This window comes from Urocampus carinirostris, chromosome 1 (genome assembly GCF_059441175.1).
Source record: "Urocampus carinirostris isolate Australia breed hairy pipefish chromosome 1, RoL_Ucar_1.0, whole genome shotgun sequence".
NCBI lineage: Eukaryota > Metazoa > Chordata > Actinopteri > Syngnathiformes > Syngnathidae > Urocampus > Urocampus carinirostris.
In genome coordinates this window covers 7,081,217-7,095,114 of record NC_142349.1, presented here as the reverse complement: position 1 = coordinate 7,095,114, position 13,898 = coordinate 7,081,217, and the positions used below count along the sequence as shown (strand labels likewise).

The following is a 13,898-nucleotide window of genomic DNA, read 5'->3' as shown; positions in this document are numbered from 1 at the left end:
CTTGTTATCTGTGTATAATGGGAGACAAGGTACATTCCGAAAAACACAGGCTTCCTAAAAACTTCCTCCCAACTGAGTTCAAACTCAGTTCAACTTTTATGAGTATAAGTGAAATAAAACAGCGTATATAATTTTGCAAGATAATTTTATCAACCTTCCTCATGTACGTATACATTTTTTATTAACAAGACTCTATTGTAACTTCAAGCAGACGTATTCTTGAATGTTCTTGTGTTCCAGGCCTTGAATTGCGTATCCCACAGTACATTCACCGCTTGAATGTTGCGCTTTGCCCATCAAAGTATTTTTCTAAAATGTGTCCATCTCAAAAATGAAATGACTCCATTGTCTTTTGTCAGTTCCACAGCAACTGGCTGACAATCAGTTCAGGGTACCCTGTCTCAAGATCAATTAATCTGTTCCTATGATCCTTCTTAGGATCGATCAATCTGTTTCTCATTGTCTTCTAAAAATGCTCTTTCCATAGAAATTGTTTCTTTTTAATCCAACCAAACTATAAGTCAGCATTTGTTACATATTTATTAATCATTTGTCGATCGTAACACGCTCATACTTAAAAAATTAAGTGTGGCATCAGTTGTCCTCCTAGGGGATCTTGTCCTTAGGGCTGAACATCAAAAATCTCAAAAATGCCAAATGGAACTCAATGTCAAAACTTTTTAATTGTCATTTGCTCTCTCTAAAATCATAATCAGCTATCTTTTCTCATTGATTCAATATAAAACAACGCATACTTGTCACTTATGAATTGTCTTGTTGACTCGCATTTCATTATTATATTATTATCATAGTCTTTGGTTTGCAATAGTCTTTGTTCTGTGCAGCCCCTCGAGATCCTTTGTGATTAAGGGCTATACAAATAAACATGACCTGGCCTGACTATTAATACTTGTGTGTCCTTTTTTTTCTTTTAAAAAGAAAGCACATTTCATTCAGTGCCTGAAACATATCAGCCACGTTATTAATGATTTCTAGTCTATTTATTTTCTGTGTTAATACATCGTAATTTTCAAACTTATTTCAAAATTTGGATTATTTGAAACGGTTTAGATCACCTGCTCGTTTGTGTGCAATATTCTATTGAGAGTAATCTGTTATTGAACATAGGTAAAATCTAAGGAAATAATAGATTTCCGTACTAAGCCTCTCTTGCATGTGCCACTGTCAATTAATGGTAGTGAGGTTAAACTAGTCCATTTATCAAACGACGATAAAATGGACACTAAAATTATGGATGTTCCCTGTCACCCTGCTCACAGGTACTTTGATTACCTGCTGTCCGGTCGCCGTCTTTGCTTTATTAGGAGCAAAACTACACGTCTTAAAGAGTTTTTACCTTTCCGCTATTAGCATGTTCAACGAGAAATGATTAGTCTTGTTATTTACATATTCTTTCTTTTTAAACTATTCTGTATAATTACCATGTATCATACACTACAATCTCTATTACTCCATTCTTTTACATCTATCATATTATCATTATTGAAAGTTCGGGTGTCAAATTATTTCTTATATATATATATATATATATATATATATATATATATATATATATATATATATATATATATATATATATATATATATATATATATATATCATGTTTATGGTTCATACTGGCTGAATACAAACACATTAAACATTAAACATTTTTTTGTTTTTCACCTATTAACACCCTTAGTCATTGTCATACTCATTTAATATTGTCCTCATTGATATTTACTTACCTGTGTTATTGTTACCTGATCATATCCTTCCTCTTTGTTCCATTTCCTGGTTCTCCTATCTTCTGTGATTCTGTTAATAACTTGATTATCTTCAAAATTGATATAGACTTTCTTACCTCCTACATCTTGTCTTTCTCTTTTCTGTACCTCCTTGGTCTGGCCATGGGGGGTCACCATGTGGAGTCCAAATGAGACAGGAGGGGCCCCATCTCATTATTATCTGGCTCTGCCTCTGGGACTTATAAGTAGTGTTAGTGAAGTAGTGTTATTGTAGTTGTATCTTTATAGAATAGTCTTAGTACTTTTATGTTTTAGTTTCACTGTGCTATATTTTTTGTAGTATTTTAAAGTATTTATGTAGTAGAATTTTTATTATTGTAATACTTTGCATTTCTTCTTCCTTTGTTATTAACTGCAAGTGAATGGCTGAATTAAGAGAAATTAAACCCGAGAGGCTTAACTCGGACCCAAGTGTGGAACAACTTATTTGATTATTTTGCTTACCTCTGTGCTCAGCATCTTCTCCCTATGATATTATTTGTGTATGAATTCTGTGGTATTTCTTTCTTCTTCTTCTAACGCAAAACAATATATTATGTCTATGTTTATTAGCATTTAATTAGAATTGGCTTTGAAAAACAGAATTAAATCAAAATATTGTATTGGGTCACCGTTTGAAGCACTTAAAATGATTTTTTTTTTTGCGATTTTTGTCGTGTTTTTGTAGTGTTACAGAAGGATTTTTGGAGTATTGCTGTTGTTTTTTAGTATTAATCCAGTTGTATCGTGTAGTATTTCTGTAGTAGTTTTTCCTGCAGTATTTTTGTAGTCGTATTTTTGTATTATAGTATTGCTGTACCTCTATTTTGTAGAATTTCTGTATCATTTCCTTTCTCTTTTATGGAATGAAAGCAAAACTATTATTTTGGGCAAAAGGATAGGCAAAAATGTCAGGAGAAACATCATTGTGTTTTGGTCACTTTGCGTTAAATCATATTCTTTTATGTGCTTTTTAGTACTCGTTTTCGGTTGTACAACACCATACACATTTAGTGGTCAAATATTACACACTTTACCTTTAATCTTCGTCAGCCTCGACTGCACATGCGCGAAAACGAAGAAGTTTGCTTGCTGTGGAGGCCACGTGCTTGCGGGTGTTTCGCTCATAGAAAACGTTTCGACTTTCGACTCGTGTTTTCTTGTCTTACTTTGTGTTTTTGATTGTTTTTTTACGCTCTGTATCGCTCGAAATGACAGGTACAATGCCAGCAGACGCCTCGAACATTCAGGCGCACATTGAGTCTGTGCTCAGTGCCTTGATCAAAGTAGCCACTTTGGAGCTGACCAAAGTGTTTGAGAGCAGATACAAAACTTCGGATGCTTTTGCAAAATTGGACCCCGGCAAGGAAAGTTTCTCCCCGGACAGTTTGTCATGTGCGGAGAGAACTCGCAGCATCGGAGTCCAGGTGGGCGAAGACATCCAGCAACCGACAAAACAATCCCGTAGGTTGATAATACTTCTCCCACGTTTGCTCTTTCGCCCGCAACCTGCATAAACTTACATTTTACGTAAAGGAATAGTGTTGATTCGTTTGCATGCATCAGAGGCAGTGTTTAACAGAAACGGGTTATTTTTTACAGTTACTAAATACTTCATTTAAAAAGTAACTGCGTTACCCCCCAGATTACTGACATCCAAAAGTAGCGCATTACACTGAAAGTAACTCGTTGCAAATCACCCTGTATAATCGCATAGAAGCAGACCCTCTAAAAAGGTTTAAAATAGCCTCACAAGGAAGGAAAGAAAAAAGATAACGTGTAAACCAAGCAGTGGAGTCGATGAAGCCTTCATGTTTCTTGAGCAATCTTGAGAGCTTGCGCTGGAACACTTCGCCAGGACACTCCATATCCATTTTGTTCATAGGCTTCAAACCAGCTTTGTAGTTTTATTTAGTTAATTTTTATTTTTTAAAGCTTTTCATAAAAGTTTTATGATAATGAGAACATCTAATACCCATTCCTGTATTATCTACATCCCTGGTGGTCTTGTGATTACACTGGATATAGCTCAAATTAAATATTTTTTGTTATCGCTATTATTACTTATGTTATTTTTAACTTTGGCGGGATATATTGTTCGACAATAGACTCGCCTGCGTTGCAGTAAAGGGTGCAGAACACTGATGTACATCAATGGTGGTCCAGCGCTACAACCCAGGTTCGATTACCATTGCATCCAATCACAGAATTTAGGATGAAAAAAAGGAAACTCCATTTTATACTGTTTTTTTTTTTTTTTTTTTTTTTTTTTTTTTCTCAAAAGTTAGGGATGCTCGTTTTACTCAAGTGTGTGCTATGCACGAATAAATACGGTATTAGTATTTTTACGATATTTCTTTTAAAAAAAAAACTACGTATAATTGAAACCGTCCATCTTTATTTTTATAGATAAGAAATGTGGACAAAAGGGAACAACGGCTCGACCTGGACCAAGTAATGAAATGCATTCAATCAAGCCTGGCAGTTCAGAAATTCCCATTGAGGCGGCGGAGCTACGCAAAACCTGTTCCAGCGCACCCAACGGCCAGGCTTTCAGCTCGTGTCTTGACCAAACAGCCGTGACCACGGCGCCAGTCAGCTGTTGGCATCATGTGCCCATAGCGAAGAACCTAAATAAAACCCTCCAAATGAAACTAAAACTCACTTCGCCGGACAAAAAGCTGAGAAGCGCGTGCGTTGTGCAGCTGGACGACATAAAAACAGCAGCAAAATCAAAGGCCAAGGTTGGGAAGGGCACGCATGTGCCCAAAGAACTGCGCTGCCACCAGGGAGCGCACACGGGCCACCGCCTCTGCTGCTTCATACCGTGTGCGAAAGGCGTGTGGCGGCTCCAAAAGGGGAACGGCAAGACGGGCGTCGGCTACGCCTGCGACTCTTGCGGCAAAACCTTCGAGCGCCGCAAGATTCTCCGGCGCCACGAGCGATTCCACACGGGGGAAAGGCCGTACGCGTGCTGCAAGTGTTCCAAGACGTTTGCCATCAGGAAGAACCTCCGCCGACACTTGAGGTTCCACACTGGGGAGAAGCCGCACAAATGCACTCACTGCGACAAAAGCTTCCGCCTGCGAGTTAATTTGAGGACGCACCTGAGGTTTCACACCGGGGAGAAGCCGTACCGCTGCGACTCATGCGGGAAGATGTTCCGGGTTCAGGGGAATCTGGACAAGCACAACCTCACTCTGTGCGGGGTTTTGGCACCGTCGTTCCGGACTATTGCTGGCTTGTAGACAGAAACTTAAAGCGGAAGTCAACCCAAAGAACCTACAATGTCTTATATGGGTTCTTACTAGTTCCACATGTATCAATCTCTATTAGTTGGACTTGATGTTGCGCGGCAAACACTAATTAAACGTTAAAAGTAAACAATAGCTTCCGGTTTTATAATTGGGTTGGAATTTGTCAAATTTTCTAGTTAATTTTCCCCTTTTTTCAATGGTTACTCAAGAAAATGGTCAATTGGTTTAGAACGTCCTAATATTGCTTGAATTTGGCCATAGAAAAAGACAGATCATGGCTCTCCTTCATAAAGATAGTGAATTGTGATTGGTTGTTGGCGACGCAAACATTCAGAAGGGACTTTTTAACTTGGATTCTAGAACGGTGCTTCTCAACCGGTCTGACTTCGGGACCAACCAATCCACCCTAAGGACACGCTGCGACCCAAATCAGGAAATAAATTCCACATCTCCAATTTATCAAATGAAAGGTTTGTGCAGTTTAAAGCAGAGATAGTAGAATATACAGATATCCTTCAGTTTTCGCGGTTAATGGGGACCAGAACCACTCGCGAAAAGGGAAAATCCGCAAAGTAGCGTCGCACCTTCATTAAAAGCCCCCAAGAGTTAAACTTACCTTTAGATGACATTACCAACTGAGAGTGTAGGACTAGAACAAAATAACAACTATATATCTACAAATAATAAGACACAACACATAAAAGCAGTTGAATGTATGGTTTTATTAACATTATACAAAATTAAAAAACGAAATTGGAGGGCCTCTTGCTCCTGCGCTCTAGCTTCGGGTGTCCTCGAATTGAGTCAAGTCTTAGGAATGATTAAATACAAAAGTACTGAATGAAGCAGTTTCCCACAAGTTGTATCTCCAGATAGTCTGTTTTATGGATCTGGCATTTGGGACTAGCCAAGCTCTGCAGGGTTGGTTTATGAGTGTGGTTAGCTTAGTCGTAGCAGTAGGCTGGACTGGCAGCCTCGCCACTGCTTTCCCGCGCCTCTTTAGTCGCTCCACCAACCAGATAATGATCCACGAAGCACACGATTGTGATCATCATTTCTATGAGCAATTTACTATATTTACATTCTGTTCCTCAAAGAACCCATGAAATGTAGCTGGTTTTGTTGACTCAGCAGCTTTCCTAGAAAGAGATGTGGGGATTGGGTCTAAAAGACAGGTAGTTTGGGTTGACTTGGGAGAGAAACCAAAACCAAGTGTCCTTGCATCAAACAAGGCAAAACCTTCCAGTGTTTCATCATGTAAAATCGATTGCCCAGCTATAATCGATCTTACAAAATCAACAAATGGGTTATTAACTCTCATTCCGCACACTCCGTTAATCTGTGGTGAGAATGTTTGAGGCACAAAATGTCAAGAAATCTCTGTTATGTCACTACTTTTATGATATTTTTTTATTCTTAAATGTATCTATAATAGTTTCAATATGTAGCATGATGTGCCTCTTAATTAAAACTTTAGAATATTGGCTAGCTACTTAAGGGCCTTTTGCCATGTTCTCTACCTCAAGCACAAGTTCCAAAGTTTAATTCAAGTTTGTTTAATACTTTTAATACTGTCAGTCCTTATTCTTATGGACTAAATATTCCAGTTGTGTGAAAAAGAGTTGCACTCTATTAGAGATTTCTTCAGTTGAACAGAAATGTTTTGTAGTTGTAATAATAATAATGACAGTTGTAGTAACTGCCATATCAGTTTTACTTCAAATCACAGTATGGCTGCCACATCTTGTTTTTGTTGTCGTATTTTTTTTTATATAATTTCTGTTAGGTCAAGTTTTGTAGTGAGAGGCACATTTTTTTTCTTTATTCGTGTCCTACTCTAGTTTTATTATATTGTCATGATGAAGAACTATGTGCGTTTTCTCTCCAGAGTGTGGAGGATACTACTGACTTTTGAATATATGTACTTTAATTGTTTGTTCAGTAAAGAATTTATAAATCCATGTTTGTGTTATTTTTGTAAACAGTGTATTTAATTTGCAACTTTGTGTTGTTACATTTGTATTATTTTTTCAAAATTTGTCTAGTTTTATATCTCTCCAACAAAGTAAAAATGATATTACTTTTTCTCAGGTGTGATCAAGGCTTACCCTCTAATAGTGCTTGGGAATTCATAATTTTAATTCCAAAGTTCTGTGAATGCTTAAAATAAGAATGTTGATACTTTCTCCACAGCTTATTGTAGATATTTTCTACTACCACATGCCAATGCGCAAACAATATTTAAAAATTGTCCACCCAAGTAAAGGGGGGAGGAGTTTAGATATGACCACCATCTTTTACACACATTCAGGAAGGTTACTACCCCAGATGTGAAAACTGCCCAATAAAGCTGACTTGGCATTTTCGGTTTTGTCGAAACTGAAATTAGTCCTGTAAGCTTTCCTAGAAAGCTGCATTCTACTCTCCTTGACCAGAACAAGTATGGCCAGGGTCAAAATATTTCACTAGCAATCAGGTAGGTCACTAAATGTGAACATGCCCCCCCTATATATAACTGCACTTTTGGTTTGTCTGACACAGCAGTTTTTCCAGAAAGACATTACCCTCTTCCAAGCCAGAACCACGTTCATTTTCAACACAATGTCTTGCAGACAGAAGGGTTGACCCATATGTCAAAATGCCTAAAACAGTTGAAGCAGGATATCTGGTTTTGTTGACTCAGCATTTTTCCCCAAAAATAAATTCCACTCTACCAGACCAGAATGACATTTAATATCAACACCATCGTTTACATGCAGTTAGGTAGATTACTCTCGAGGTGACAACCGCAGTAAAAAAAAGCTGACTCAGCATTTCTGGTTTTGTTGACTTTCCCAGAAAGACATTGTACCTTCTCAGGCAAAAACGTTTTTTTCCCAGGATCACAATATTTTACAAGCAATCAGGAAGGTCACTCTAGATATGAATGAACCTGCCAAAAAGATTAAATGTCCCCCCCAAAAATGGTTTTGTGTGTCGGCGTCGGTATTGCTCGAATGGCGCGCATCCAATAGAATAGAATATACCTTTATTATCATTGTTACAAAATGCGTTGAACATATTGTGACAACAAAATTGGATGCGGCACTCCAGTGTCACATTTTACTGAGAGGATAAAAAAAAGAAAAAAAAATGTACACAATTCTTACACAAGAAAGTTTGGGCATGTAGAGGCAGAAGATATTTACAATGGGTTTACATACAGTTTTGGGATCATTTTATTCCAATATGCTGTAGTGCAAAATGGGCAACATTGTGCAAAGTAAGCATCGGAATGAATACAATTTTACATCTGTATGAGGTAGTGTGTTTGCAAGAGTTTCAGTTTTTTGTGCAGTGTGTGTTGAGGGTGGTGATGGCTCTAGGGAAGAAACTGCCTCTTGAGTTTGTTTGTTTATATATTTTTGTTTTATTCTTTTTGTCACATCTGGACCGACATCCTGCAATACTATTATAAGTATGTTATTAAACCTAAACAGTTAAATTGAGAAAAAGAAAAGTTCTGTATTTCCACCATTATTTTACTATAGGTCTGTCCAAATGTGCACTGTACAATACAGTATGATTACACCAATTGAGAAAAAAAGTCTGAATAACACACATAAAATAATTTGAAGAGTGGAGGGTGTGTATATCATGGGGAAAAAACAAACAATATTTTGAAAAACACATTTAGAATATAATGATAATAAAACGATACATATTTGTAGCACCTATGCTATTAGGCAGAGGGACAAAAAGCTACTGGACTAGTTTATTTAGACGGAGTCACAAATCATGAATTGCTGATTGAAGTAATTTATTTCATTTGATATTTTAGTTGTATGATCAAATATTTACAACATATTTCCAATTTAATTTTAATATTTTATTTAACAATAAATTATTCCTACATTTATTATTCCTAACTCTCTTTGTAACAGGGTTACATCTTACTTTAAAGCCCCGCATCTCCCAAATAAATTAGGGGTGACCTTTTTTCTCAGGTGATTGCAATATTCTTCCAGAGTTGATTTTTTATTTTTTTATGGATACTTTGAAAAAGAATAGTTCCACTTTAATCTTTTTTCTAATAGCCTTGCACCTAAGGATAACTACTCAGTTCAAACGGTTTGTATTTTTGTAGATTGGGGGATGGAAAATAGTCTCGGTTAACGATGTCTGCATTTGGAATTATGAACAAAGGTTGTAGAACCTATTGAAAGAATAATGTAACAATTTGAAATGAAGGATTTTATACATTTGACTATAAAGGATTTTATTTGATTGACCACAAATTACATTTAATACAATAGATATTTACTGACTGTGCCTGTATTCAATGAGCAGTGAAAGGTCAGAGCAGGCTGGTGGAGGATGTTGTTTACAGAATGGAACGTACTGCTGATAAGATAATCAGCACACCCAGACGCTGATGGGCTCGGTGTTCTTTTGAGGAACCACAGACATTGGGACGCTCGTCTATGAGATTGTGAAGCCCACGTTGGGCTTCCTTGGCACGCCCATGGGAGGAGCCCGCACACCATTATGCGGGGAGAAGATGGCCAATAGGAGAAAGCTAAATGACTTCAGAAGAAGGCTTCACACAGGCGCCAACGTCACAAATTCGGCCGATTTAGATGGAGTACACTTAGTTAAATTGTTAGGGAAAATAAATATGCCCCAGTGTGAAAATGTCGGCTTTCCTGTTCATTTTTCCCTCAAGAAACGAGCGCGCATAAATTGTTAGGTGAATGTAGGTTGTGTTTGGTTAATGGAGTCAGATAACTAATTCGAACAATTTGGTGAACGGTACTTTTTGATACTTAATTCCCAACCGTAACTAGACCATTTTTATTGTTTCTAGTTTTGGGGTGTTCAGATAACAAAGCTGCAAAATAGATCTCTTGCTCCAAGAAAAAGATGTCTCACCTTGGAGTGCACATATTACAGTGAAAGAAAGGGCATTCACCTTCAGAGATGAAAAGGTGCAGGTTTTAACATCCATCCATTATCTGCACCGCTTACCCTTAGTAGGGTTGCGGGGGTGTTGGAGCCCATTCCAGTTTTCTTCGGGCAGTGGGCAGGGGACACCCTGAACTGTTTGCCAGCCAGTCGCAGGGCACACAGAGACAGACAGCTGACTCGTTCGCTCATTCACACCTAGGGACAATTTGGACCAGCCAATTAACCTGGCATGCATGTTTTTGGATTGTGGGAGAAAACCAGAATGCCCCAAGGAAACCTACGCAGGCACGGGGAGAACATGCAAACTCCGCACCGGAGGATTTGATCCCATGACCTCGGAACTGTGCTGCAGATGCGCTAACCACTCAGCCGGTGTGCCGCGCGCGTTTTAACATAGTTTGCTCAAATGTTTTCAAAAACTTAAAATGTTATATATTGCTGACCTTTCTTGTTGCCATTCTTTCAAGTGGCGGTAGTTTTCTAAATCAGATTTTAATCTCTGGCTTGCTTCTCTCACAATGTTTTTTTCCTTTGGAAAGAAAACTACTACATGTTTCTGTGCAGTTGCAACAAGACCCCCATGAGGGAGTAGAAATAGCACAATGTAAGCACTACGACCTTGAATATCTAATCCCAATAGTGAAGCCTTATCAAACAGTGTTTTGTTTTTGCCATGAATTGAATATATTTTAACAGAAATAAATCTCATTTACTCTATTATTTACAACAAATTTAAAAAAGAATATGAAAAACTATTCAAATTATGTATTGATGTTGGCGGCGGTAGCTCAAGAGGTGAAGCGCTCATCTTGGAACCAAGAGGTTGGAGGTTCAATTCCTGGCTCCTCTGAGTTAAATGTCAAAGTGTTCTTGGGCAAGACACTAAATCCCTCTCAGTGTGCATGAATGGGTAAGTGTGAAATAAAACCACTTTGGGATGTCTTCAGTGACGGGTCAAAGACCCGGAATATTTGACCAGACTTCATTGTCTGGTGCGTGCAAGGGCCAGTGCTACAGGGCACAATGTGGCGGAAAGATGCCAGACAAACATGGTGGCAGTCTAAATTGGGATTCCACTGTGTAAAAGAAATACACATTGGTATCATATTTCATGTGTTTTTGCCTAGTATTCGAATCAATGTTTTTTCTTTATCTGAATGAGTTCTTTTGAACCACTAGGAGGCACCAAATATTACTCATGTTCCCTTTAAAGTGCTATAGAAATGCAGTCCCTTTTCAGTACAATGTTTTATGTCATTACATCTCCCGTTTTATGTTGAATTACAGTGTCTTGCGAAACGATTTGCCTCCTTTGAACTTTGTGACCTTTTGCCACATTTCAGACTTGTCAAGTCAAGTCATGTTTATCTGTATAGCCCTTAATCACAAAGAGTATCAAAGGGCTGCACAATCAAAGACTATTGCAAACTACAGACTATTATGACACCATTCCCTTATATTGTCAACATAAAATATAGGTTATTCACATGTTATAGAATAGAAGTGTGTTTTAAGCTTAGATTTAAACATTTCCACTGAGGTTGCGGATCGAATCTCAGGGGGAAGTGCATTCCACAGCACCGGGGCCTGAATGGAGAACGCTCTCGAACCTGCGGATCTCTTCTTGGCTCTGGGGATCACTAGTAGACCAGCATATTCAGAGCAAAGGCTCTGGACCGGAACATAGGGAGAAATTAAATCTGAAAGATATGAGGGAGCAAGTCCATGCATTATTTTGTATACTACCAACAGAACCTTAAAATCACATCTTAAGCTAAGAGGGAGCCAATGCAGGTTAGCTAAAATCGGGTAATGTGGTCAAACTTTCTTGTCTTACTTAAAAGCCTCAGTGCAGCATTTTGTACTAGCTGAAGGCTCTTGATTTAGGACTTTGGGAGACCGGAGCGTAGTGCATTACAGTAATCGTGATGGGAGGTAACAAACGCATACATTTTAGCTATGTTGCAAAGATGGAAAAAAGCTGCTCTAGTAATATTCTTTATTTTGACTGAGTCACTCTGGGTGATATTACATTTGTTCAGAACACTTTTTGAGAAGAAGTCACGGCAATTAGATGGACCAATAATTAACATTTCGGTCTTTTCAGAGTTAAGGCGCCAGAAGTTGAGTGACATCTTCTTCTTCTTTTATCTCAGTGAGGCAGGCCTCCAAATTTCCACAATTTAGTGTGGCAGATTCCTCCATCGGAAGATATAGTTGAGTGTCAACTGCGTAGCAATGAAAACTGATATTATACTTGCAAATACTGTAATATCACCTAATGGAAGCATGTAAATGCTGAAAAGAAGGCGGCCAAGTACTGAACCATGCGTAACACCCCAGGTAACACTAAAGGGCTCAGATGTCATTTCACCATATTTAACACAGTGTGTCCTATCTGAGAGGGAGGATCTGAACCATAAGAGGACGATTCCTGAGAGACCAATCAATTTTTTCAACCGTTCTAGTAAGATATTATGGTCCAGTGTCAAAGACAGCACTAAGGTCCAGCAGCAGCAAGAGTTATGAAGTGCCGGAGTCCATTGCCAGTAGAAGATTATTGGTTACCTTAATCAGGGCTGTCTCAGTAGAGTGGTTAGCCCCGAATCCTGATTGCATAGATTTGAAAAGATATTTCTCAGATATAAGATCATTCAGCTGCTGTGCCACAACTTTCTCAAGTACTTTAGAAAGAAACAGTAGGTTTGACACAGGTCTATAATTACATAAGGACTCTGGATCAAGGTTGGGTCGTTTCAGTGTAGGTTTGATAACAGGGCACTGAAAAGCCGCTGGAATTACACCTGAGGAGAGTGATATGTTTATAATATTTAAAACTGAAGGTCCAAGGACCCCAAAAAGGCCTTTAATAAGCGAACCCGTAACAGGGTCAAACAGGCAAGTAGTCGGTTTGGCCGTATTCACACATAAAGATATAAAACTGTATTTTTTTGTTAACTCAACGATAAGTGGGACACAATCATATAGTGGAACACACTTTATTGGAAATTTTGAAATTTTTTGACAAAGAAAAAACGAACAAGTGGGTGTGCAGAATTATTCGGCCCCATTGAGTTAATACTTTGTAACACCACCTTTTGCTGCGATTACAGCTGCAAGTTGCTCGGGGTATGTTTCTATCAGTTTTGTACACCGAGAAACTGATATTTTTGCCCATTCTTCTTGCAAAACAGCTCGAGCTCAGTGAGGTTGGATGGAAAGCGTTTGTGAACAGCAGTTTTCAGTTCTTTCCACAGATTCTCAATTGGATTGAGGTCTGGACTTTGACTTGGCCATTCCAACACCTTGAAAGGTTTTTGGTGAACAATTCCATTGGGGCTTTTGCTTTATGTTTTGGATCGTTGTCTTGTTGGAAGACAAATCTCCGTCCCAGTCTCAGGTCTTTTGCAGACTCCATCAGATTTTCTTCCAGAACGGTCTTGTATTTGGCTCCATCCATCTTCCCATCAATTTTAACCATCTTCCCTGTCCCTGCTAAAGAAAAGCAGGCCTAAACTATGATGCCGCCACCACCATGTTTGACTGTGGGGATAGTGCGTTGAGGGTGATGAGCTGTGCTGCTTTAACGCCAGCCATAACGTCTTGCATCGTTTCCAAAGTTAGATTTTGGTCTCATCTGACCAGATCACCTTCTTTCACATGTTTGGTGTGTCTCCCAGGTGGCTTGTGGCAAACTACATTTTCCATAAATATCTTTAAGAAATGGCTTCCTTCTTGCTACTCTTCCATATAGGCCAGATTTGTGCAGTATGGGACTGATTGTTGTCATATGGACAGATTCTCCCACCTCAGCTTTAGACCTCTGCAGTTCATCTGGAGTGATCATGGGCCTCTTGGCTGCATCTCTGATCAGTTTTCTCTTTGTATGAGCTGAAAGTTTAGGGGG

General features: G+C 38.5%; 1 protein-coding gene across 1 annotated transcript; it reads left to right on the top strand.

The window, feature by feature from the left end:
- The first annotated feature begins 2,849 nt into the window (after positions 1-2,849).
- Positions 2,850-7,005, top strand: LOC148373368 (uncharacterized). The gene is made up of 2 exons (XM_088352115.1): positions 2,850-3,251; positions 4,197-7,005. The coding sequence occupies exons 1-2, from the start codon at positions 2,999-3,001 to the stop codon at positions 5,033-5,035; spliced, it is 1,092 nt and encodes a 363-aa protein (XP_088208241.1). The 5' UTR covers positions 2,850-2,998; the 3' UTR covers positions 5,036-7,005.
- The last annotated feature ends 6,893 nt before the right edge of the window (positions 7,006-13,898 follow it).

What these genes read in the sequence shown, in the direction of transcription:
- LOC148373368 (XM_088352115.1), top strand. Translation starts at nt 2,999, where the DNA reads ATGACAGGTACAATGCCAGCAGACGCCTCGAACATTCAGGCGCACATT. An exon ending in GCAACCGACAAAACAATCCC is followed by an intron (nt 3,252 to 4,196) that starts GTAGGTTGATAA and finishes TTATTTTTATAG; the next exon opens with ATAAGAAATGTGGACAAAAG.